This window comes from Pogonomyrmex barbatus, unplaced genomic scaffold (genome assembly GCF_055798465.1).
Source record: "Pogonomyrmex barbatus isolate J1 unplaced genomic scaffold, ASM5579846v1 scaffold19, whole genome shotgun sequence".
NCBI classification, from domain to species: Eukaryota; Metazoa; Arthropoda; class Insecta; order Hymenoptera; family Formicidae; genus Pogonomyrmex; species Pogonomyrmex barbatus.
The window spans coordinates 1,958,412-1,983,841 of record NW_028297115.1 but is presented as its reverse complement, the minus strand read 5'-3'; the positions used below and the strand labels follow the sequence as shown (position 1 = coordinate 1,983,841).

At 30.1% G+C, this 25,430-nt stretch overlaps 5 protein-coding genes, 1 long non-coding RNA gene and 1 pseudogene across 12 annotated transcripts in view; 4 read left to right on the top strand and 3 right to left on the bottom strand.

Annotated features, from left to right (window-relative positions):
- Window positions 1-26: 26 nt before the first annotated feature.
- Window positions 27-1,132, top strand: LOC105422142 (dual specificity protein phosphatase 19). Its single transcript, XM_011631404.3, has one exon. The coding sequence runs from the start codon at window positions 27-29 to the stop codon at window positions 612-614; it is 588 nt and encodes a 195-aa protein (XP_011629706.2). The 3' UTR covers window positions 615-1,132.
- On the bottom strand, window positions 828-10,521 carry Dp1 (satellite-binding protein 1 Dp1). 3 transcript variants are annotated; one of them, XM_089075473.1, is made up of 23 exons: window positions 10,410-10,521; window positions 10,198-10,267; window positions 9,048-9,250; window positions 8,543-8,758; window positions 8,196-8,402; window positions 7,887-8,102; window positions 7,634-7,817; window positions 7,197-7,511; window positions 6,979-7,088; window positions 6,737-6,893; window positions 6,478-6,653; window positions 6,270-6,401; window positions 5,947-6,093; window positions 5,701-5,859; window positions 5,487-5,621; window positions 5,180-5,398; window positions 4,974-5,109; window positions 4,717-4,868; window positions 4,502-4,630; window positions 4,308-4,418; window positions 3,944-4,141; window positions 3,463-3,681; window positions 828-3,385 (listed from the first exon to the last, which is right to left on the bottom strand). In XM_089075473.1, exons 3-23 carry the CDS (start codon window positions 9,207-9,209, stop codon window positions 3,140-3,142), a joined length of 3,726 nt encoding a protein of 1,241 aa, XP_088931599.1. In that variant the 5' UTR covers window positions 9,210-9,250; window positions 10,198-10,267; window positions 10,410-10,521; the 3' UTR covers window positions 828-3,139. The 3 variants fall into 3 exon arrangements, with proteins under 3 accessions (XP_088931599.1, XP_088931598.1, XP_088931601.1); XM_089075472.1 differs by lacking the exon at window positions 10,410-10,521 and having other exon boundaries at window positions 10,198-10,337; XM_089075475.1 differs by lacking the exons at window positions 10,198-10,267; window positions 10,410-10,521 and adding an exon at window positions 9,423-10,143.
- Window positions 10,522-11,567: 1,046 nt separating this feature from the next.
- Dnz1 (DNZDHHC/NEW1 zinc finger protein 11) lies at window positions 11,568-13,963 on the top strand. 2 transcript variants are annotated; one of them, XM_011631399.3, is made up of 5 exons: window positions 11,568-11,773; window positions 11,850-12,316; window positions 12,459-12,740; window positions 12,903-13,061; window positions 13,129-13,963. In XM_011631399.3, the coding sequence occupies exons 2-5, from the start codon at window positions 12,204-12,206 to the stop codon at window positions 13,403-13,405; spliced, it is 831 nt and encodes a 276-aa protein (XP_011629701.2). In that variant the 5' UTR covers window positions 11,568-11,773; window positions 11,850-12,203; the 3' UTR covers window positions 13,406-13,963. The 2 variants fall into 2 exon arrangements, with proteins under 2 accessions (XP_011629701.2, XP_011629700.2); XM_011631398.3 differs by having other exon boundaries at window positions 11,568-12,316.
- mRpS9 (mitochondrial ribosomal protein S9) overlaps window positions 13,652-25,430 on the bottom strand; it is a 44,756-nt gene continuing 32,977 nt past the window's right edge. Inside the window, exons 10-12 of one of the 3 annotated variants that reach the window (XR_016138901.1) lie at window positions 18,349-18,698; window positions 16,373-16,447; window positions 13,652-13,938 (exon numbers count right to left, since the gene is read on the bottom strand). The gene's annotated coding sequence lies outside the window, so the exon portion shown is untranslated. Of the gene's footprint in view, window positions 13,939-15,377; window positions 15,913-16,372; window positions 16,448-18,348; window positions 18,699-25,430 lie in introns of those variants that run through there. The other 2 variants (XR_016138902.1, XR_016138903.1) reach the window with 2 other exon arrangements.
- On the top strand, window positions 15,206-16,380 carry LOC112552320 (uncharacterized; annotated as a pseudogene). Its single transcript, XR_016138949.1, has 3 exons — window positions 15,206-15,590; window positions 15,720-15,934; window positions 16,368-16,380. The product of XR_016138949.1 is annotated as an uncharacterized LOC112552320 (transcript).
- On the top strand, window positions 15,790-24,838 carry LOC148936877 (uncharacterized). Its single transcript, XR_016138904.1, has 7 exons — window positions 15,790-15,934; window positions 16,368-16,570; window positions 16,705-17,006; window positions 17,130-17,413; window positions 17,610-18,143; window positions 18,351-18,594; window positions 19,122-24,838. It is a non-coding gene; the product is annotated as an uncharacterized LOC148936877 (long non-coding RNA).
- On the bottom strand, window positions 22,882-24,540 carry LOC105430690 (mevalonate kinase-like). Its single transcript, XM_011644364.2, has 2 exons — window positions 23,617-24,540; window positions 22,882-23,491 (listed from the first exon to the last, which is right to left on the bottom strand). Exons 1-2 carry the CDS (start codon window positions 24,538-24,540, stop codon window positions 23,231-23,233), a joined length of 1,185 nt encoding a protein of 394 aa, XP_011642666.2. The 3' UTR covers window positions 22,882-23,230.

The window sequence follows — 25,430 nt, the reverse complement described above, 5'->3', positions numbered from 1 at the left end:
ATTTAAAGAATAAATATTTTTGCATAATGGATTTACAAAATCTTATCGCAAACAAGAGATCGTCATTAAAATCATGTAAAACTGTAATAACAGATCCACTTGGCAATAAATATGAAGTTGAATGTGGTCAAGTGAAAAAACTAGAAAAAAGTCTACCATTTATAATAGACGAAAAACCTGATTTGCAAATCGCCAATATAATACCAGGATTATATCTCAGCTCTCAAGATCCAGTAGTTTGTAATGATCTATTAAAAAAATACAAAATACAACATGTTTTGAGCATAGGTGTTAACATTTTTGAAAAATATGATGACATTCATTATTACACCTGTGACTTATTAGACTTGCCAGAATCGAATATTATACCATCAGCAAAGAAATGCATTGATATTATACACGCAAATCATAAAGAAAATATTCTTGTGCATTGTAACGCTGGTGTTTCTCGTTCTCCCACTATTGTTATTGCTTATTTAATGATTATCATGAAACTATCATATGACGAAGCTTATGATAAAGTTAAAAGAGCCAGAAGTTGTATTAGGCCTAATGATGGATTTGTAAAACAATTACGTAGTATTGAAAATACAAAGTTTGTTGATAAAGCATAATATAATTTAATTAAAAAGTGACAATTTACTTATTGTACTGTAGAGTACTTATTGTAGTGTATCAAGAAAATATTTATTAATCCCTTTAATTCTCTGGCATCTATTTTATAATTGTAGGAACAATTGTATATATGTACATATGCATACGTGCATATTTGTGATTTATTTAGAACTAAGATCGGAAGGACAGAAAAAAGATACCTGAGAAATGAATAAATAGATCAATGAATGTAGTATATTATTACAATATAATCCATGTGTTATAACATTATTTACTTATGTGTACAGAGAATATTGTTTCATGTAATTACAATATATTTCATTATAACTCATTAGAAAATTATATTCATGCACAGCATCTATGAAATTCTTAGCCAAAACTAAGCATATTAAAATTTACTAATTCTGGCTTTCGCTTACATTTACCATGCATTGGAGATGACACATAGGTCGCCGTACCAAGTAGATTTATAAAAATTACTGTAAATCTAAAAAATATAAGTGAATTTTTCTGTATACATGATAATCCTATTATTTCATTCACATAATAGTGTATCATTGTATCGATATTGGTACCTATTACCTCTTTCTCTCTTCTATTACATATTACATATCATATAGAATAATTATTATCAATATCCATATATGTGTTTACATGTGATGTGTATATATACAGGCTGTCCTAGAATCACCAGGTGATACTTTAGAGACAGATAAAACATATTTAATATTTTGTTTTGCCAAAAATATCAAAATATTAATTTGAAAATTACGTGCCATTGAAAACATCTTGTCATAAACTTGAAAAGTGTAAAATGTATTAAAAAGATCTTAATTCGATATTAGTTGCTACATGTAATAATGAATTCGGGAATGAATCTACTCCAAGAATATCATCCAGTGATTTTCAGATACCCTGGATAAATACAATATATGTATATATTGTATTTTTTATTTATGTTATAATCTATTATTCACATTCCTCCAACAATTGAAATGAGCTGTCTCGAAGAAAATAGACAAGGCACTTGAACTGAATATCCTTTTCTTAGCTAGTTGGCCTCATAATAGTAGAATGCAAAGACTTGCACATCAAACGGTATACGAAACGGTAAAGTAGAGCAAATAAATAAAGCCGGCTATCGAAAGGAATTCGTGTATCGTTCACTATTCATAACATCGAGATTTAATTTGACCATTCTCTGCAGAGTGCCGATTTCATGTATATCTTATTATCTCTAATGAGTAAGTGGCGCGGAATCGAGGTCTTCTAAATATCCTGTGTTCCTTAAACATGCAAGATTGATTGCTTATAATTGATTAAAAATAGCATAATTCATATTTCGATGTTACAAGAAAATGATTTCTATTTATTGGAAACAAACATAAAACACATTTTCCTGCCTCTATAGAGCATCTAAAAGTTTATTTTATCGGAGATTATCGGGGTTTTCTGTAATCTCCGATTACAAATCTATTACTCGGATCTTACAATTATTGATAAGTGTATGCGATCAATGCATCAACAAATTTCTGATTTATGCATTGAAATTATGGTGACTCAAATCGCGTTTATATCTAATTATTATAATATAAAAAATTGTGTAAGAAACAACCTTTTCCTTAGAAAGCCCCTGTTTTTTTTTTGATTCATGAAAATTTTACAATATAAATTTCAACAATCGTGATGTAGTTTAGAAACCACTTCACTTAAGTGGCACAAAACAACGAGAAAATGTGATATATGTACAAAAAAGATATAAATAAATTAACAAATTATTATGCTAAGATCAACGAAAAACGTACGACTGTTTGCAGCCTATACGTGGTACAAAGATTATCTGTGAAAATAATATAATACACGAATAAATCGATCAGTTTCTGCAGAAAAGGATTAATCTGCACAAAAACTTGTTCCCTATCGTAGAATATGAATGTAAAGAGTTCATAAACAATTTACATTTCTGTAGAGTAAGAAAACTACAGAATAACTCTACTTTACAATTTTTGTAGATTCAGCTCTTTTCTGCAGACTGCTGACCCGATTATTTCCCACGAAGCCACAGTCTTAAGTACAACATATCTGTACCTGGAAAGCATATCATTAAAAATAAAAGCCACGAGATTAAGTCGTGCACGACATAGCGTACATGTGTACGCCCAACTTGACCGAGTGATATGGCGACAGACTCAGGACAACATGCATTACAGTTACAGATACATAGGACATCGGTATTATGAATTGTAAATATAAACATCGTCGTCGAACGTTGTGTGTAGTAAACCAGTGTCAAAGTCCAATAGAATGGCCAGGTCGTATGCAGCAACGTCAGTAATGGAATAGGGAACCACCCAACACAAGTGCATTTGCGTGTATGATGTATAATGTCGTGTATGTGTACATGTACATGCGTATACTTATGTGTTTTACATACTGTTTGTCAGAGGAAAGTTACCTTATATCATTAGCTTATTAGGTTCCAATCAATCGTTTCTTTTTTTGTTAGTGAATTTCGGTTTATATCTTAACGCTTAATTCCCCAAGGGCCGTCCGGGGTTGCAACGGGTACATGAGAATAACCAGCGAATTGCGGGAATTCTTCTACGCTGGCCGTGTTCGGCGCACTCTGAGGCTGCTGTTGCTGCTGTTCCCATGGTCCTCCTTTCACGATGAAGCCAGTATCATTCTCACTGCTACCGACGTTACTACCATCGTCGCGTTGAGGTGATCGCAAACTTTCACGATATTCGTTCTCTATCACGTCTTGCATCTGCCATTATATATTTTTTGTAATGTATAGTTATAAACTGATTTCTACTTACATAATTGTTAACTGACGTTACTTACGTATTCTTCCTCTAGATTCAATAAACGTTCCTTTGCATCGGTAACGTTTTCTTCCGCTCCCACGATTGTTACGATATTGGGATCAGCATCGGTTTTCCTTGGAAACTTGATATCAACTTTAAATTCATCCATTATTTTACGAATATTTCGACCTTTTGCACCGATCAAACGTGAATGAACAGCGGCATTTATCTGCACTTCTTCCTTCGTCAAACCATTCTAAAATGAATAGGAAAAAAAAATAATAAATGATATTTTAATTACATTAAAGATTATTATAACATTGTTAATAAAGTATTTCTATACTAAAGTATTTCAAGAAACGATAAGCAATGTTTAATAAAACATTGCTTATCGTTTCTTGAAAAATAAAAATATAAATAGAAAATAGAAAAGTAAATTACTTTGTTATAAAAAAATTGCGATAGAAAAACGTATTCCTTAAAGACAGAAAAATATTTGTCATAATAAAAAAACTCACCAATTCATTAACAATTTTCATGATATCATCTCGCGCACTGTATGCATTCTTTTCGTATCCTGTTATTGTAATAATATGTTCCTCAGGATCACCTTTGCGCGGGAAGTTAATTTGGACATCGTGATCACTACGTATTTTACTGATCACAGCTCCTTTTCGGCCAATAATTTTTGGATGATATTCCGGATCAACTTCGAGCTAATGCAATAAATATATATATATATATATATATATATATATATATATATATAAGAGCAGATTTGATATGCTATTTTTCCTTAGAAAATATTAACATACTAAATGCCATCTTTAGAATGCAATAATTCTTAATTATAGGAAAATTAAAGTTATGTAATGATGTTACCTTTAATTCGAAAGATTTTAATGCTCGGTCCTCTCGTTCGGCCTTCAAAGCTTCACATTTTTCAAGGATAGCTTCCTTGGCACTTTGCACACACGACGGCGTTCCAGAGATCTAAGAAATAAAAAAAGAATAAGTATATATAAGATAAATTCTATATTTGTATCTCTTAATAATCTATTTAACAAAACAATTACTTTGATATAATCTAGTTTTTCCTCCGCTGGAGAGAGCATGATGTGTACATCATATGTATTCATTAATTCCCGTACATCTTTACCTTTCTGCCCAATTATCGAACGATGGAAATCAAATGGTACATCTACCTAAATACGGGAAAAAAATTAGTAGTATTTAGTATTTAGATTGGTTTTATAATTGCGAGAACAAATTATTACAAGAATAAACTAACTTGAATTGTAATAGGGACAAGATCGAGTAAAGCTTGTTTAGCGGCAGCAACGTTCTCAGGTTGTCCGGTAATACGAATTATATCGCAAGCTGGAACAATTTCTCCTGTCTCTCTATTTTCTCCATTAACTTGTTCCGGTGTTTTTTGTTCATCTAAAATAATATGCAGAATTTCATATTTTAATAGATTCAATAAGAATTAACAGGTAATTTCATAGTAAATATTCAAAATATTCAAATATTAAAATCGATACCAACCATATACTTCGCGATCAGGGAATTTGATTTGTACGTCATATTCAGATGTTATGTTTTGCACTTTGCGACCCTTTGCACCCATCACCGTGCGATGATGCTTTTGAGGTATTACGCATTCCACTGTTACCATAGATTCCTAAATCGAGAAGACAGTGATAAATGTATGATACACACAATAATGTATAATTAAAATATAATTCATTTACCAATTCCTGGACGATTTCTCGCATTCGTTGTTTCGCAGCTTCTATACATTCATGCGAGCCTTTTATGCTGACGCGATCGCTGTCGACGCCTGCCCGTGGAAATGAAATTTGCACACCGCCACATTCATCAGCAATTCGATGTAGTACACCACCTCTCCGCGCAACGAAATGTCTGTGATGCTTAGGATCGATGTGAATTTCGCCCTCGATAATATTGTCCTGGAAGTACATCAAGAGAGATAATTACACTTTGGAGATAGTTACACCTATACTTATATGGATTACTTAAAAATAACGATTCTCTTACAATCTCTTTAATCGTAGCTTCTAAATCAGCTTTAGCTTTCTCAACTGCTTCTTTCTTGCCCATTATAGTAATCACTTCCTTATCTTGATCCTCCTCTGTTGGGAACATAATTCGTGCGCCTGTGGATTCTCTTATCTGTAATAAAAGAATTACATAAAAATTTATTTTCTAATAGCTGGAAGTATAACATATACTGCATTCATGCACTTTCTACCTTCTTGATATTGGCACCATTCTTTCCAATAAGGAATTTATGATGTTGAACTTTGGCACGCACTTCAGCCGAAAAACTGGATAATTGCTTTTCATTGCTTAGTTCCAAAAGCTGTGCTTTTGCTTTCTCCACATCATCTTTTGGACCTCTGATACTGACCTATATACATATATATATATATATATATATATATCGTGTATAAAGATTTCAAACAATCAAAGAATAGAAGAATCTCGTTTTTTTTACCTTATCACTTTTACTTTCGGCGGTGGGAAATTTGATTGTGACGCCTCCACAATCTTCCATAATAGAATGTATTAATTTACCTCCAGTACCAATAAGTGAATTGTAAAACTTTGGTGGAATAGTGATTTCTTCAGTAACAATGTTAGCCTAGTATAAATATATCATGTATACTCGGTTTTTTCTTATTGTTTATTATATATATATATATATATTTTATTTTATATATATATATAATATATATATATATATATATTATTTATTATATATATATGTATATATATATATATATATATATATATATATATAAAATGTTAACAAATTACCAATTCATTTTGAATCTTTTGTATCATTTCTTTAGCTTTCTCCACATTTTCTTTTTTTCCAGTGATAGTTATAACATCACTTTTCTCGCCTTCAGCAGGTAAATCAATTTTTGTTTGCGTTTCTTCTCTGATCTATATCGTATAACTTGAGTATATATAGATGCAAATATAAAAAAACATGTTATAAATAATAAAATCTGATACAAACCTTACGGATGTTAACACCACCTTTTCCAATAACAAATTTATGAAACTGCTTAAAAATAGGTACTTCCAATACATGATTACTTTCATTCAATTCTTTCACCAACTTCATTAGATGTTTATGGCACTTATCGACATCTTCTTTGGGTCCTCTGATCTTTACTATATCTCCTTTTTCACCTGAAAAAATTGATAAATTGATAAAAAATAGGCATCATTAGAATAAATCAATATTTTATTGCAATATTCTAAATATTGCTTACCTGGTCCAGGTATAGTAATTTGTACTTGATTAAATTTATCTCTAATCTCTTTGATATTATCTCCTTTATTACCAATTATGTTACGATAATATCTGTGATCTATAATCACATCTTTTTCTTTCTCATTTTCTAACTTTTTCACCATTTCTACAAGTTCCTAAATTATTTATAAAATAAAAGCATTAATCTTTTATTCCATTTATTTAATAACACTTGTTACTAGATAATAATCTAATACATACCGTTTGAGCTTTCAACACACCAGCAAGATTACCTTCGATACGGATAACGTTACTGCCATCATTTTCAGATATACTAATCACAACACCCGTTCCTTCCTTAACACGATTCACTTTAATAAAAACAAAAGAAATTTGACACAAATACAAACATTTCTTTCTCCATATATAAGATAGTAATATAATTTTTAGATTATAAATAATATTAAATTGCTACTCACCATTACAACCATTCTTCCCAATGATATGCTTGTAAAATCTTGGGTCGACATTTAACTCTGTGAAAGTAAGCTTTGCTATAAGATCGTTAGCCATAAGTTGTAACTCATTCTGTGCTTTCTCTACTTCTTCAGGTGGACCTTCTATCTTGATTTTATCTTCTTTTCCAGTAAATTCTACATTTACTTTTGGCATTTCTTGAGTAATCTTCTTGATATTTACACCTTTGCGTCCAATAATGTACTTATGTATCCAGACTGGAGCTTCTACCACAGCAGTGCGAACACTATTTGCCTTTTCATATACCTTGTTAAGAGCTACAAAAATAAATAATTATATAATAGTCAATACATTACTCGAAGATAAAATTTAAAGAACATATTACATTTAAAGAACATATACAGGTAATTATAGTACTCGTAATTTTCAAATTGCTTACCCTGACCAAGTTTCTCTTGAGGTCCTCTAAGAGTTATGGTACCAGTTGCCGAGTCAGGTGCAGGCATCTCGACGCTCACACCAGTTGTTTGTAATATTTCTGCTATGGTGCTACCACGTGGCCCAATTACATATTTATGTTGAGACTTGGGAACCTCTACAGATACTGTAGTACATCTTTTTGCCTGGACGAAAAATTTACATATCACGTGTGCATGCTAATAAAATTATACAAAACAATTTTATTAACTTACCATATCCTTGTAGATACTTTCAATCTTTTGCTTTGCAGCCAAAACCCCTTCTTTTTCACCAGCTATAGTTATTTCATCCTGCTGCACTGAGGCAGGAGGAATATTGATACGAGCACCAGTTTCTGCCATCATAGCATTGAGATTTTCGTTATGTGCACCGTATATAAACGGATGAAATATTTTTGGCACAGTTATCCTTTCAAAAGCTTTCCTAGACTGCAACATTCATAACAAGATATTATTATATAAAAGCATATATAAATCTTAAAAGAGAATAGTACAGTAATTTATTATCATCTTAACAATTACCTGTTCATCAGAAATAACTCTAATTTCGTGTTCAGCCTTTTCAATGCCTTCTTTTGTTCCTGTAATTGTTATTATATCTGACTGATCTTGCACGCCAGGCACATTAATCTTTGTAGCAGTTTTTTGTTCTAAATCTTTCAATCTCTGTCCTTGTTTTCCAAGAATCCAACGATGATGATCTTTAGGAATACTAATCTGCTTACTTGCCTATGAGAGATTAGCAAAAATACAAATATATCTAATTTATGTATATTTCGGCATACAAAAATATAAGAAAATAAATGGTTTTAAATATTAAAAAATGTGAAAAATATGCATATCTCTTTTAATAGTAACATTAGGAATACCTGGGTTTGAAATGTTGTCAGAATGCGCCGTTTAGCTTCCAGAACTTGATTTTGCTTTCCAGTTATAAGAAATGTTAAAGACTGATCTTTAGACGATGCAATTTCAATAATGGTATTTGTTTCTTTCATAATAGTTTTGCATGTACGAATAGATTCGCGTTCACCAAATTTATCACTATGATCAAACTTGCGTTCTTCCCCTGGTACTCGGAACATCTATGTACAAATAGAAGGTAAAATAAAATGCACAAAGAAATCAATATATTTAGAGTTGAATAATATTTCATAGTTTATAGTTGAATAAATGCAGTTAACATTTCTTTAATAAAGTTACAAATTCATTTTAACACACACACACACACACACACACACACACATACACACATACACACACACACACACATACACACACACATACACACACACACACACACACACCTTCATGTTTTTAGTTCTAATTAAAGATTTTTTCTTGTAAAAATGATAAATTTTGATAAACTTTTACCTGTGTAATAGTTATACGACCAAGCTGTAAGTTGTTATTTATAGAAAATATGTTTAACTGTCCAGAATTGGAGCTAGATGATTCAGGGAGAACAGGGAATGTCTCATCGTAAGTAGGTGGCTCGTAGGCCGTTCCCTCTTCCATTACTGACTGCTGCTGCATCTTTGGGATGTCCTGTTTCGTGCCAAGTCCTTACAGTAGCACTACAATACAAATGAAAAATATTTTTATTTTTTCAATAAAACTTTTATATATATATATATATATATATATATATATCATTCATACATATGACACAAATACACATATAATTAATACTCTTTACAATTACTGCTATAAATAACTTTTATCATCAAAGATTACGAGTTGAATTACCTCACGAGTGTACAACATAAATATAACAATCCATATGTCAATATTCAAGTTAATATAAAGTTATTACAAATTTTATTCCAATCCCAAACTTACGTCGCGCGATATTTTATTAGACTTAATTTTGCGATGAACAAGAAAACGATAAATTATCACTGACGAGACGTCGCCAAGTTATATCAAATATAGCTTTTCTCAGATAACGTATAATCGCGAGGAGATGCGTTCGAATATTTTTTGAAGAGATTGATCAAATCGAGATAGAATTTCACAATAAATTTTTTTTAATTTTTTTTTCATTTGACTCGTACACGGAACAAATTCTTTTAAAGTGATCTCAAATGTCGCGAAAAGGGGCGAATCACACACGAGTCACGCCGCGAGGAATTCGTAGCTGGTGGAAACGTTTTTTCCCCGAAGCCGACGGAATTTCGTGGCTCGAGCGAATGTCGCGGCCAAGGGATCGGCAAACAGATATACGCTAGATGCACGTCAATGATCAATGGCTGAGACAGCGACCACCATATGGAATGGAGCGTTAACTTGACACGTCACGAGATCGCTAACCTCTCGCGTCGGGGACCAACATCTGCACGTTGTCGCGACGGGAAAGAAGCAGAGCACAGATGGAAACGCGAAACGGTGAGAGAAGTACGGTACGAGGCGAGCACGACCTCGATGAGGCCACGAGGAAGGAAGGAAGGATGAAAGTTAGACACGCACGCTTTCACGCATAACAGCACGGACAGCGAGACAGCAGTTTGAAGTTGCTACTTACTCTACCGTAATAAAGAAATCCGGCCAAGTAATAAACACGTATTACGTAGCCAGGTTTAACGGTGATTTGCCTGAAACAGTACAACAGTCGGTTACGAGAAGCGAGCGGCGGTATTTCAGGCGAAGAGATCTAATTAAATTAACGTGCAGCGGAATTATCGCTCCATTTTTTTTTTTTTTTTTTTTACCGCGAGGACTCACGACTCTCCTTACCGGTAACGCAAAGTGAAATGAGACGGAGGAGCCTCGAGCGGCCGAAAATCACCACGTTCTGGAGAATAGGCTACGTCACGACGAGATACCAATGTCGTGGTCGCGAATTACCAGACCACAGAATATATATTAAGAGAAATGAAAGCTCTGTATATAAGATGGGCAACAAAAGATGAGGCACTGCCATCTGGTGGTGGAGTGCGGAACTAAAGTAAATTGACGGGTTTCGTCTCATATATACATGTAATCTTTTCGATATCGAAATTTGAAATAGATATCAAATGATAATTAGGTATGTAAAATTAATAAAGACAAAAATAAACACTATATACAAAATAGACGTATTTATTACAAAATAAACTGCACAAATACAATATATATTTGCGCCAATATTTACATGTTTAATCAGTCAAATATTCGAAAATCGCATTATTATATATTGATCAATCGCATTTGTCATTAAGAAGTAGGATTGATCGATTGATCAATTACGATTGACACTTAAATTCGGTCGGTTAATAAAGATAATCGAAAATAGTGAGACTGGCTCTAAATCTCTAGATTCTTTCTGCAAATAACTTGCATCCATTCTTCTCAACGTTCAACTCATTTTTTTTCTAAAAATTAAAAAAAAACAAAGAATAAATTAAATCGAGATTAAAATTAATTTATATCGGTAGAGATGGACATAGAATTAAAAAAGCGTAATGAAGCGTAAATTAAATTGAGATTAAAATTAATTTGACAGAAACGAATGTTATTTAATAAATGATAATAGATATATTCAACTTGGACATTCCTTTGAAAAAAGAAATATTCTAGATATTCATTCTTTTTTCGTGTTTCATTGTCAAATCGTGTCCCATACAATGCAGATCTTGTAGCTGTGCTGTAATAGTGTAGCAATATTGCTGCAATATTCTAATATTGCAACAATGTTATTGTAATATAGCTGCAAAGTGTATGGATTCGAAGGGGAGTCACTTTGATGAAACGAAAGATATCTATTAAATTAACCATATGCTTCTTTCGACTTTTCTTCGTAAAAGAAATGTAGGAAAAAACAAAATTAAAAAACATATAAATGTAAAAAAAATATGACACACATTCTTTTATATTATGAATAAATATAGCGAATTGGCGATCTTGCGCAGTGAAATTGTGAAATTTCACGCGAACGATTTGCTCCATTAGGTTTGTCGCGTTGCTCACATTTCCTGGCGTTTGAAGCGAGATAGATATTTATATGCGGGTGTCAAAAAGAGAAAGAAAGACAAACTGCGGAAAGTGCAAACAATGCAAGCAATGCGAACAAACTTATTTGTTGTGGCTGTGTTGCCGATGTTCAATATACTTGCAATAAAGTACAATTACGGTTCTTTCAATTCCAATCTATAAACTTAAATATTAGATAATGATTTATATCGATGGATCGTTTAGATTGGCCAATAAATGATGAATAAGCTGGAGTTTCTCTTGAGTATCTCTGTCGCAGCTGTTGTCGCCGCTGTCAGTTGTCGCTGCCGTTTGACAGCTTGGCCCTCCGCTTTTCGATTTCACTTCCCCTTCCCGAACAGCCGAAGTCAGATTTCCATATAACGCTCCCTGTCAGGATCGTTAGACCGAGATAAAGCAACATTCTTGCACGGATTATGCGTTAATGCGACGATCGACACCGTGATGGACCCCGAACGATTAATAATGGGACCGTTCTGAAAGCAAATGACATGACATTTGCGCGCACAGTGATGAGGAACTGCGATATTAATCGCCGTGTGTCAGTGAAAGCGAAAAATGTTCGTCAGGGATCCTTGTGGCATCGTATGCATTCTCGTCACCTATGTGGCAGTGTTTTACGCTGACTATGTCGTGGTACGGTGGATCGTGTTGCACACTATGCAAGACAGGTTTGCACAATGAATATTAATCAATGGCAAAAATCAACGTATGTTTTACATAAATACAATAGTTTTCTATTTTCTATTTTGTTTTAATTTGTTTATATTTTTCTATGAGAAATATTTTTAATGAGGATTTCCTTGGTCTCAGTTTATGGGGCCCCTTCCACATAATAGCGTTCAACACTATCGTACTTCTTCTGATGATGGCACATTTGAAGGCTGTCTGTAGTGATCCGGGTATAGTGCCCTTACCACAGAGTAGAATGGACTTTTCTGATATTCATGTTTCCGGAGGAAGCGATGACCATGAGAGTGACGAAAAGGATGATTGGACAGTGTGCACTAGATGCGAAACATATAGACCACCTAGAGCACATCATTGCAGAATTTGTAAGCGTTGTATCAGAAGAATGGATCATCATTGTCCATGGTAATTATCATAGCATAATAATAATCATAGCATTAAAAACAGTAGCAATGTTTGAAAATCAATATAACAAGCAATTTTCAACAAATATTTATCTCTTTAATTTTTTATTATAACTGATACATTATGAACTTATTAAAAATTCACTAAAATTGAATGTTTAAGGATCAATAATTGTGTTGGAGAGAGAAATCAAAAATACTTCATACAATTTCTGGTATATGTTGGTGCATTAGCTATTTACGCTATTATCTTAGTCATTACATCCTGGATTTATGACTGTCCTCAGTGCAATAATGATATTGCAGTCAAACAAAGCCGCATGTATGTATTTTTACAAAATTAAGAATAGTTATGAAAATTAAAATACTAATGAATTAACATATTGCAGTTTACATTGTGTGATATTAGTTTTGGAGTCGGCATTATTTGGTATGTTCGTCATAGCGATTTTAGTTGATCAATTCCAAGCGATTCTAGGTGACGAAACCGCTGTAGAACGCGTACAAGGTATACAACAACGTTATAATAAGAATACACCACGAATGTTTACACTTTTATCTCAAGTGTGTGGAAAGAGTCACCCAATATTTTGGCTGTTGCCTTGTCACAATCCGCCGCGTTATTCTTTTAGAAAGGATGCATATTTAATCGATCACGAAGTTTAAGATTATATATAAAAAGAGTGTGTATTATGAGTTTACACATACATAGTATTTCTTTTGTATTATTATTTTGTATGTAACTACATTAGGGTGATTCATTCCTTGAATTAATATCCGCCTTTATACAAATTATTGATATAATATAGATTTGAGACTTGTAGCTATAACGTTTCTACAGCGTGGAATAATATATAAACATGTTTATTATACATGAGATGGTTAATATATATTACAAACATATATTAATCATTATTATATACACAATTGTATTTATTTAAATTGTAAACAAATAAGCTTTAATTAACATGCTATTACTTATGTTGTAATATACATTACTAATAACAGTACAGTGGAAATGTATATTATGTTAATAAATTCATTTTTTATCTTTTAAAGTAAAGTATATTTAAAATATTTAAAACTAAGAGAGCGATACTCCAAATGATACGAATAAACACTAATTCTTTAAGATATCGCTAGGAACTGTATCCTCGCCTAATACTCTTTATTCACAGGAAGGATTGTATTGTAGTATTCTGGAAAATAAAATGGTTAAAAGAACTTCAAGAAATTAGAGTTTTATTATTAGATAATTAATATGTATTTCTTAAATAATTTTGATAACAATTTTAATTAATTTTATCTTATTTTCTCGTGTTTGTTAACTATTAATAATAGTTTTATTATAATAAATGTATTTTATTAATAATTTATTACTAAATTGAAATTTTTATTTTGAGAAAAGATATTTGCGATAAATAACATTAATTATGTTATTATGGATTACATTGAACATATTTGAAATATATTTTATTGATGCTGAAATTTTTTTTATTTTATGTGCATGCCTTTCTATGTCAATTCGTGTGCACGGAATTTTAAAATTATCCAAGTAGCCAATCTTATGATTCTAATTATATTTTTCATTATATTAGCTACATTTATCATTAATGTTAGAACAGTTCATATCCGTTATTAATTTTAGAACAATTTATTTTCTAAATTTAACAAGAATTAATCAATAATAATTCTTACAATAATTAACCTCTGATTTTAATTAAAAAATTTTTAATCTTACTATTCGCGTTCGGAGAGCGCGCTATAGTAAGATTAAAGCGCGCTATCAGCGCTTACATCATTTCATTTTTATTGCTCATTATATATAAATTAAGAATAGAATGATGCGATAGTTCTAATAGCGCGCTCCTCGAACTCAGCCGATGTAATAATCAGGATGTTTTAAAGATCTATGGACAATAGGTAATAAGAACAACCAGAGAATAAAATTCCAAAGTCGATTGTGCATTTTGAAAATTGAGGTGAAAATTACAAAAATAAGAAAATTTACTTAGCTTTCTATGAAGTTGCAGATATTCTAATAAATTTCTTAATTTTTGTTCAAACGTTTACCTCGTTTCAAGATACACAAATTGCTCCCCGGAATTACAAAATTCTAGTTTCAAAATTTTATTCAATAGTATAGTAGCATTTAATTGACCAATTAGAATTTAGAATTAAGAAATCTTTGTTCTTTTTACCGTGATTTGACAATTAAATGACGAATCATAATCGAGTATTCTTCTATAATTCGATTGTGATTGGTCAATTTTTTACGGTTATGACATAAGTTAACAGATTACAACCTCCAATAACTCTCATTGTAGACGTCGCTTAAGTCTCGGTCCACAATAGGTGATTTAAGCTTTAAGAAGTAAGAAATTGACCAATTATAATCGAAAAGAATAATCGACTATAATTGGTCAATTTCTTACGGTTTAAAGATTAAATACTTATTGTGGACCGACACTTATGCAAAAGTATGTGCTCTAGCCTATAGAGTGCATTCGTTTATGCAATTATTACTGCAGATGTCGTTTATTTACACAGGAGATTACACAGGAGATTTTTATAAAAAAAGAGGAGATATTGGAAGGAAATTGAAATGGAAACAATTAATAATTGGAAACAATTATTAACAATTGATATACCAAACAGTTTTACTGTTGAATTTTAAAAGTAACAATACAAAAGCCATTATTTTTATAGATAAAATTTTAATTGAATCTATTCAACAAAATTTAAATAATGAAAAATTAATAATTTTCGTTGACGGAACTTTCGTCACGGTACCACAATTAAAAAATAAAAATTGCCAATTATGGACAGTCTTAACTAGATACAATAATAGAATAAGTAAAATAATTCATTGATTCATTATTTAATAATTATTTAATAATTTAATAATTTTATTTAATGGTAAAGGGCATTCTATTTTGTATATAAATATATGAATAAATTTTGTTGCTTTCAAATTTCAAACATTTCCAATTGTATATACTATAAGAAGGAACGCTACAGAAAATTATATAGGTGTTCTAAGAAGAGTGATAAATATCACAAAGTTAAAGCCTATAGCAATATCCATTTTTCAAAAGGCGGAACAAAAGGCACTGAGGATAGTTTTTCCACACACGAAAATTATTGGCTGTTTCTTTCATTACAGTCAGGTACTAAAAAATTCAATAATAAAAGGTTTGTAAATTTTTCTCATAATGGTTTTTCATTATAGGTATTAGTAGATAATGCTGTAGACAAATTCGGAATTTTAAAAAATAAGAATGAATTAGATTGGAATTTAACAAAATTATTAATATCTTTAGCGCCTAGAAATATTAATTGAAAAAGATTTTCAAATAATATCCAATGTTTTTAATGATTGTAATAATTTGAAACCATTTATTAATTATTATAAAAATACCTGGCTAAATGGCTTTAAGCCTAATTCATTTTTGATTTATCAAATATATAAAACAAACAAAGTATCAGAAAGACACAACCGGGAATTTAAGGAAAATCTAAGGAAACATTCAACAATTGTTTAATTTCTAGGTTCTATATTAACTCTCTTGCAAAAACTTTCTCTAAGAATATTTATATTCATCTTAAAATTCAATATTGTTTACAGCTTACCTTACTGAGCACCAGAAAAATATTAGAAATTTTCTGAAACATCCTAAATTTTAAAAAAGATTGGAGTGTGATACGCTGAAACAAAAAGAATACGAGTTACAAGAAATTTGGAAGGAAATTGAAATCAAGAAAGATAATTTAGATTTTTTTATTAATTTTGAAAAATTATCAAAGATTGTCGGAAAAAGGGAAACATAAGTAAATATTTTAATATTATAAATATACTTTAATATATATATATATATACTTTACATATATTCATAAGAAGCATTCAACAAGCAGCTTCAAATAATGTAAAATGAAACATTATATCCTTATCGTGATTATTGCAGTATTAATTGACATCTTTAAAATGACACAAACAAAATGGAAACTCAAGTGATAAAGAATTGATCGACATTAGCAGTGATGACAATGTTGCTAAAGCTGATTCTAAGAAAAAGATGCAAAGACATCTGAACTTAGGTGTACAGCAATTGAGGAATCTTTACAAGCATCTTCGACAATCATTTCCAAATCAGAAGCAACTAGCACTAGAAATACCGAAGAAATATCGAAAAGAAACAGCATACAGAAACAGCACAGCTAGAATCGTCTACTCTACAATCAGAAATATCCACAAAGCCAAAAAATAGTATGTAAGCAATTGGTGATAAATTGATGATAAATGGTAATGATTTCACAATGTTAAAGAAAATTCACAATTATAAAGAAAATTATAAAGGAAGATAAAATGTTTTTGTTTTTATCATTTTAGCCTACAAAAGAGATAAAATCATCAGTAGAAAACGACAAACAAAACGGACAATGGACAATTTTCAATCACAAAAAAAGCGAAAATCATACCTATCACAGAATCAAAAGTTACATTTTCTAATATAAGGAAGTGACAAAGTCAAAGTTTTCAAAACTGTTTGCAAATTATTAGTTCACATGAAACATCCTGAAATCTTTAACTGACTCGCTATATCCACCAAGAGGATTTTTACTTCATGAATCATCTGGATGTGAAAAAACATTACTGGCATATGCAATTGCGGGGTAAGATATCTAATTCCAGAAAATGTCTAAAATATACGCTACAATTAGAAATATTATTTATTCAGAGTATTATGATGAAAAACGATCAAATATAAGAGTATCTTATCTATTAAATACTATGCGCTTTTTTGATATGATAGTCCCACGAATATTTATACACTGAAATCATTCGCCTCATCATATGAATCCGTTGCAGATGCTCGCAAGCTTGTTGAAATATTAAGTTTGGGGTTTATCGAACATACATCAGGTTGTCTCAAAAGACTTAAGCCACACAAACTTGGTAAAAAGAAATTATACATCTATACTAGTATTATTTAAAATAAAGATTGACTATAAAAAATTTTCTAATATGACACATTTTTATATATCAGAGATCTCTAAATTATATTACAGAATAAAATCGTAATATAAATTTTATACATTTACCTAAATATGTGTGTAAAGGGCCTGTCAGGCCGAGTGTTGTTAAATTTCACCAATATGTTCGATACGTTAATGTGTTCTCTCATTAAAAACTCGCCACGGTACAAAACAGAGCCCCCAACATGAGATTCGAGACATGAGCCAGGATGTATATGTCCACTGACAACTGTCGTCGTTGTCAGTGGACAGCTAATGGGGTCGTTAACTAATGGCAACGTCAACTAAAGCCAATGGATAAGGACGATCTTGGAAAAAAGCGCGGCTGTCATTGGCAATCGCTGATTAACGATACCAATAGTTGTTGGTAAGTGAGTACAGAATCCCGGCCCTGGTTCTTGCACAATATCGCATGACAATTATAATATATAATTATTATTATAATTATTATAATATAAATCATCTATTAAACAACACTAACACTAAAAGAAGATAAAACTGAATATAATGCAATAACATAACATGCAATGTGTATGAAACTTGTGATAATAATTTGACGTAATAATGCTTACAGTGCTTCGTAAAATATAGTCTGTAGCACTTGAATATATCCACACCTGATCAGTCAAAAAATCGCTGATACACATGAGGCGCAATAGAGGAAGGTCGCTTTCGCATCCGATAAATGACCGTGAAAGATTCATTTGGATTCTGACAAGCTCGTACTCCCTCGACGATGGATTGTCTATTCACTCAATTCAGATCATCACCAAGGATCAAAAGGGTGATCAGATTGGCATCGCTAAATGACGACATTGGTACTTCCAAGATAATATAGATTTTTAATTAATTTTGAATAAATTATCAAAGAAAATCGATCCTTTCTTGAAAAAGAAATTTCATCTCCAATCTTGAACACAATCTAGAACAAAAAATTAATCGAAAAAAAAATCAATCCAATACTATAGTTATAGTGTGTGTATATATAGATAAATTATTTTTCATTTTATAAGAAGTAAAAAAATAATAGTAATAATAAAAATACAAGAAAAATGATTGAAAAGATAATTTTCGCAATGTTTGTCCCTTTATCAAAAATTAAGTTAGTTTGAAAAAATGAAAAAAATTTATATCTATATATAATTGTGTGTGTGTGTGTGTGTGTGTGTGTGTGTGTGTGTGTGTGTGTGTGTGTGTGTGTGTGTGTGTGTGTGTGTGTGTGTGTGTGTCAAATATGGACATATTTTATATATAATTATATATATTTATATATTTGTGTGTATATATATATATATATATTTATTTATGATATTGCATAAAAAATTTTTTCTTATTAAAATTTCAGGAAATTCAAATAAATTTAGAATTAAGAATTATCTTAAAAATAAATGAAAAAAATATTCTAAAACTTATAAAAATAACAAATAATAATTCAATTCCTATAATCGTGATTTATGGCGCATGTCATAGAATTTATCAACAATATATTATAAGAAAGTTATTGCATCAAATAATTGCTGTTACTGCAACATAAAATAGATATTATGAATTTATGGATCCTTTTTAGAACTATATAATGATTTTTTTAAGAATCAAGAAATTTTATTTGCTAGAAAAGCTACGCATAGGCATATATATTTTTCTTATTAATAAAAAATTAATTATATTTGATCAACTTGTCAAATTTTTCCAAATAATTTATGTATTTTTATCTTTTCTTTTTATTTATGCACGTTTATCTCTTATTGTTTTATTTTCTAAATATATTTCTATGTTGGATGGTAACTGCTCCGTTTATGTAACAATATAATTAAAATATCATATAACTTTTTTTTGTATTAACCCAATAAATTATTAAAACAATAAATATACTTTTTATAATTTAATTTAATTTTAAATCAAGTCAAATATGTTGTTATATATAAATAGGAATATTATAATCTTCTTAAAAAAGAAGATATTACTTCTTATAATCTTGATTTACTTGAATTTATATTGCTGCAAGTATTAATTTTGCTCAACTTAAGATTAACCCTCTGAAGATTATAATATTTTTTTTATTTATATATGAAAATATTTGTCTTGATTTGAGTTTAATTTTCTTGTGTATTGATTTATTAAATATAAGAGGTACATATTTATAATTATATTGTTATAAAAGCGAAGCACTTATCATTCAAGAAATGTATTTAGAAAATATATTTAGAAAGACATTTTCGATAATAGAAATATATAAATATAGAAATAAATAAGAAGAAAAGATAATACACATGAAAGATGAGATTAGTATAGATTAATAAAAGTAATAAGTTAATAAAGTATAGATTAATAAAAGATGAGACATGAAACTAACGAAAAGGTAACTACTAAAATTTTTAAAAAATAATCACGCGCAAGTATATGTAACAGAAATTCGCACAATGAGATTTACCGAGATTTAATTTCTCGCAAAAGTTCTGTAGGTACGTAAGTAGAGGCTTAGTCTTAAATTCCAATATTTTTGATATATTATTTCCAATTTAACAGACTTTCCAATTTAACTAATTATTTCCAATTTAATAATTTAACAGACTTTCCGAAGTAGCGTGTATACAGTTCAGAAGGGATGCGAACAATGGAAGATGCTCCATCGCATCTTCATATGACAATTTGTTCATGAGTTTTCTGCTAATATTCGAGAAGATTAGCAAGAATTTTATGCTCGAGAATACACGATACATTTTAGACAAAAAGTTATCTTTGACTACCACTACTGAACCATTTGCGGATACGAAACTGTGGAGCGAAGTCTCAGATTCACCATATGAGAATATCGCACGTGGAAGCGTAAATCGCAATTCTCAACAATTCATCTCTAAAGAATTCGAAGTCTCAGATTCACATATGAGAATATCGCACGTGGAAGCGTAAATCGCAATTCTCAACAATTCATCTCTAAAGAATTCGATCCCTTTTTGCAGACGCGACCAATGCCAAAAGCACGCCACGAGGCACGTCGCGAACGAGGCCGAGTTGCCAAAAAAACCTTCTTCGATCGATTCAATTCCGACTATACTTTTACGACAAAAGAGTCTGTTTTATTCATTGGCGATCGTCACGAGCAGAAACATACGTAAGTTTAAATAATGTCTCATGGGGTCGTCACGATTGTACGTGCCCATATATTCTGTTAATGAATCAACAAGATTCATGATTTCGTCAGTTAAATTATTATCATTAAACACACGCGAATGTGACTAAGGAAAATAGTTATAAATTTCTAAAGATCTGTTCATGTATAATTTGATATCGACGAAAATTAATAATATAAGATTAGCCGGAAGAAGTTCTGAATCAAATTCAACGAATTGCAGCGTTATACGCCTATTTATGCTGGCCTCTACGCAAGTTTTATTATATCCCACAATGTTTTCTCCACTTAAGAATACTGTCCTCGGTGCAGATGTTGAACTTGAGCATGTCTTTTGCGAAAAAAGTCTTCCAATATCCGGAAAATTGTAATATCGAGAGTTAAATCGTATAACATCAAAAACAGTGGCTCTCGCAGATGTACATCAGCACAAGAATTTCGCCTGTAATATTGATAATAATTGTTATTATCTTCTTTTTTATCTAAACGAACAACACCATTAATACTAACAAGTGAGCCAAGATAACTGTCTAATTTGTTGTCGATCTTTTATTTATGCTATGATCTTTTATTTATAAAGAAGATCTCGTAAAACTCAATTCCTTATCAAGAGTCGTTAGCAAAATAACACAAATTCTTTTTTCTTTACTTACAATACAAGCCTGAAATACGTATTTTTTATTATTAAAATTGTTTATCTTAAAATTTATATGTCTACTAATAGTTTAATAAGAAGACGTTAGGTAGTATATTTGTATTTAATTTTATAAATATTTCTAAGTAAATTATTTGACAAAATGTTACCTGTGATATAACAGCAAAATTTCTTAAAAATATTTAATATTGAAAATACCTTGTAAAATTAAGTAAACCTTGTAAAATTAAGTAAATCACTTAACTAAAATAATTAAGCTATAGAATAATCGTTAATTTAGCCTATCACTTTCTTTAGGACAAAATATATTACGGACAAAACTTTTCTAAAACGATAATTATACTAACGCGAGAAATAAGAATTTTTTGTAACATCAATATAAACTAAAGTGACATACAATCAAAATATAAGTAAATGTTTTCATATATTTAACTAATAATGTTGTAGCATTCGGTTTGTCTAAAGAATGATGGTTAAATTAAATACAATTTGTTATATTTCAAATACATGCTAAAGTTAAAAATTTATTGATTTTAGCATTATCACAATATTCTTAAATATATTTTAAAGAAGTACAAACTTTACACGAGGAATTTGTAACAAAAGAATATTCTTATATTCGATTCTTGAGTACATATTATAAAACTGTTCAGGAAAAATTAGATTATTGGAATTATTTCGTTTTTTTTTAAAAGACAATAAAAATTTAGGAAATAATTAAACAATTGGAATCCATTCCGAATAGTAGTTTCGTACGTTCTTTGACGTATTATGGAATTGTTCAGACATTCAGAGAAGACGTGATATAAAGATGCAAAATTACATTCTCGAATGTGATATTTTAAATAATAACATATTATTACAGTGTATATAACCTTATCAATATTTTAATTATTAAGGACATATTGATATATTTATAAAAAATTATATTCAAAGTTAAATATCTTGGAAATTAATTTCTAAAACATATGTATACAAACCATCCAAATTATTTTTGTGAATATGCATTTCACAGGCTTTCGGTAGGTTTTTAGTCAAAACTTATTATGCAAAAGTCAATAAAATCATCATGAAGAATATAAAATAATATAAAAAAAGATAACAACATCTTTACGAATTAAAAATGGAATAAAAAATTGGCAAATATTACTATGATATTTATACAAATTTAGAAAAGATCATGTTGCTTTATTTTTTTATATTAATATTGATTGAAATTAGTGGTGTTCTTAATACTTAAATTTAGAATATATATAATAAATATAATTTAGAACATATATGATAAATATAGTAATTTTTATGATAAATAATAAGCATGTATGATAAAGAGTAAATAATTTTTATAACATAATGAAAGATTAATGATAATGATATATATAGCAGATAATGATATATATAGCACAATATTACTAATACCAAAGAATGGTATTCCTAATAATCTTATATACATCTTATTAATGTTATCAAATTATATGTTATTTTTATATCATTTTATATTATTTTATACTATATTGTATAATATAATTTATAATTAAATTTCATAATTATATCTTATAATAGTTATAATTTATAATTCACAGCGTGTATTTTTAAAACTCCTTTTTTCATCGACTTGGTTTATGTTATAATTATAAATTATATCATAATATATTAGATTAATTTAAATGTACTATTCAATTCCTACTCCAGCCCATTTTCCACACAAAGTAGTTATCACGACAAGGAAATCACAATCTTCGAATATGTTAATGAGTTTATCGAGATAATCCATTGTGATGTCTGGTGGTAGCAAAATTAAAATGCATTCGCCTGTACTATTCGTCATCTTCCCCTGTAAAAAATGTTTCTGCGCAAGTGCACAAATAAGGTCTACATTTCCATGCGGTACATTTAATACTTTTAATAATCCCTGATTCATACGGATGAGTTCCTGCAAAACAGATGTATTAAGAAACGATTTAACTTTTAAGTAAATAACCGTGAGAATCTATAAAAAAAAAAAAAAAAAAAACAGCTGAATAGGCAGAGTGTTGACATTAATCGGATAACACTTACCGCTAATTCGTCGTAGTAATTCTTCGGAAAGGTATCTAATTCGACACTAACATTATCCGTATCGTTCTTCATCTTTTCAAATACATCAATAGACGTCCGAGATAAATTGCCGATGCTATCCAGAACAGATTTCAGATCCGGATGATTCTTCAAATTTATCTCCCTGTTTCCATCGACCTTCTCATCAACGATTGAATAGACCAGCAAGGTCTTTACGCTCGGGAAATGTTGATACATCTTCAACACTGCATTGTTTTCATGTACTGTTATGCCACCTTTTACGATTACGAAAATGTCTAGCGGGCACTTGGTATTGTTGTATATCTTCTCATCACAATAATCGGCATGAATCGCAATATTTACAAGATCATTATGAGAGAATTCGTAACGAGCAATCCCTTTTTGCAGCAATGACCAACGCCAAAAGCACGCCGCGAGACATACGACGAACGATGACGAACTGGCCAGACCGTGGCCAAATGGCAGTTCCGTTGATACTTTTACGATAAAACTGGATGTTATATTAATACTTTGTTCGTAGGCGATAACAATGAGCAGAGAGAAAAAGGCTTCTAAGCTTAACCGGTGTTGAAGATCCCTCGGATCATAATTGCCGCTGCATCCGCTTAACATTTGGACGTACCTTTTAACTTGATGATAAATCTCAAGTGCAGAATGTTGATGACTAAAGTTCTTGTAAAAGAAATATGAGAGGAATGAATTTAATGGTATCTTCATCTGTAAACAAATCCTGGAGAAATCTAGTTGGATACATTCCTTCGGGACGACTTTTGGAGGTAGCGAAGCGAATGAGAGCCTAGTACGCACATTCAGGCTGGCTGTCACGCAAGTTTTGTTAGATCCCTTTATGGAATCCCCGTATAACGACACTTTACCAGGTGCGGAAATGTTGAATCTGTACATTTTTTTCGCAAAAAATATTTCTAATATCTGAAAATATTTCTAATATCTGAAAAACTGACGTAATGTCTGAGTGATCGGATGTATATCGATAATATTGCTCGTAAGGATTTATTATTTTTCTCGTGATACGTCAAATCAATGCCGTAAAAAAGTCCGATCGCGGAAAAGATAATCATCAACTTATCATCAACTCGTTAATGATTAATAAAGAAGATTTAGCATTCAACTCTTCACTTCTTGACCTCTTATTTTCTTGTCGTTAGCAAAATAACATTAGTCTTCTTTCTTTTACAAAGGCCTGCATCATACAATTTTAATTATTGTAATTTCGTAAAAAGTCCAAATTTAATATTAATACAAAAATAAACAATAAGTAAGAAACAAGTAAGTAAGAAAAGAAATATAATAATATTGAAATAAAAAAATATTGAAACGCTAATTTATATTTAGATCAGAATGAGAAATTTCATCAGAATAGTATATAAATAATACTTACATAAAAATAAAAAATTTTTTTCAAATTCAAAATAATAATTTAATTTGTTGCAGTTAAATATACAATTAAATAACTACAGTTTATAAAAACAGTCAAACAAATTAATCTTTCGTCTCTGTTAACGTACGTGATACTGCGGATATTTTCAAAGACATTATTATAGCAACATGAAAAATAACAATTTTTTTACAACATCATATGACTTATGATTTTAAAATGACAATGAAAATATATACAAATTTAAATATTAATATAATTTTTGATCGTATATAGCTCGTCTAATGAGCAGTATAATAGTTAAATTAAATTTTGTTAATTATAATTTTAACACACATATATATAATACGTATACATAACAGAAATTTATCAATTTTAACATTACTGTCAGTGTATA

Excerpts from the sequence above, each read along its gene's own strand:
- LOC105422142 (XM_011631404.3), top strand. The coding sequence starts at position 27 with ATGGATTTACAAAATCTTATCGCAAACAAGAGATCGTCATTAAAATCA.
- Dp1 (XM_089075473.1), bottom strand. The coding sequence starts at position 9,209 with ATGCAGCAGCAGTCAGTAATGGAAGAGGGAACGGCCTACGAGCCACCT. Across the intron at positions 8,403-8,542 it reads TGACAACATTTCAAACCCAG|GCAAGTAAGCAGATTAGTAT; the intron begins GTATTCCTAATG and ends AATCTCTCATAG. Across the intron at positions 7,818-7,886 it reads AAAGTATCTACAAGGATATG|GCAAAAAGATGTACTACAGT; the intron begins GTAAGTTAATAA and ends TTTTTCGTCCAG.
- Dnz1 (XM_011631399.3), top strand. The coding sequence starts at position 12,204 with ATGTTCGTCAGGGATCCTTGTGGCATCGTATGCATTCTCGTCACCTAT. Across the intron at positions 12,317-12,458 it reads TTGCACACTATGCAAGACAG|TTTATGGGGCCCCTTCCACA; the intron begins GTTTGCACAATG and ends CCTTGGTCTCAG. Across the intron at positions 13,062-13,128 it reads GCAGTCAAACAAAGCCGCAT|TTTACATTGTGTGATATTAG; the intron begins GTATGTATTTTT and ends AACATATTGCAG.
- LOC105430690 (XM_011644364.2), bottom strand. The coding sequence starts at position 24,540 with ATGTACAGATTCAACATTTCCGCACCTGGTAAAGTGTCGTTATACGGG. Across the intron at positions 23,492-23,616 it reads ATTACTACGACGAATTAGCG|GAACTCATCCGTATGAATCA; the intron begins GTAAGTGTTATC and ends TCTGTTTTGCAG.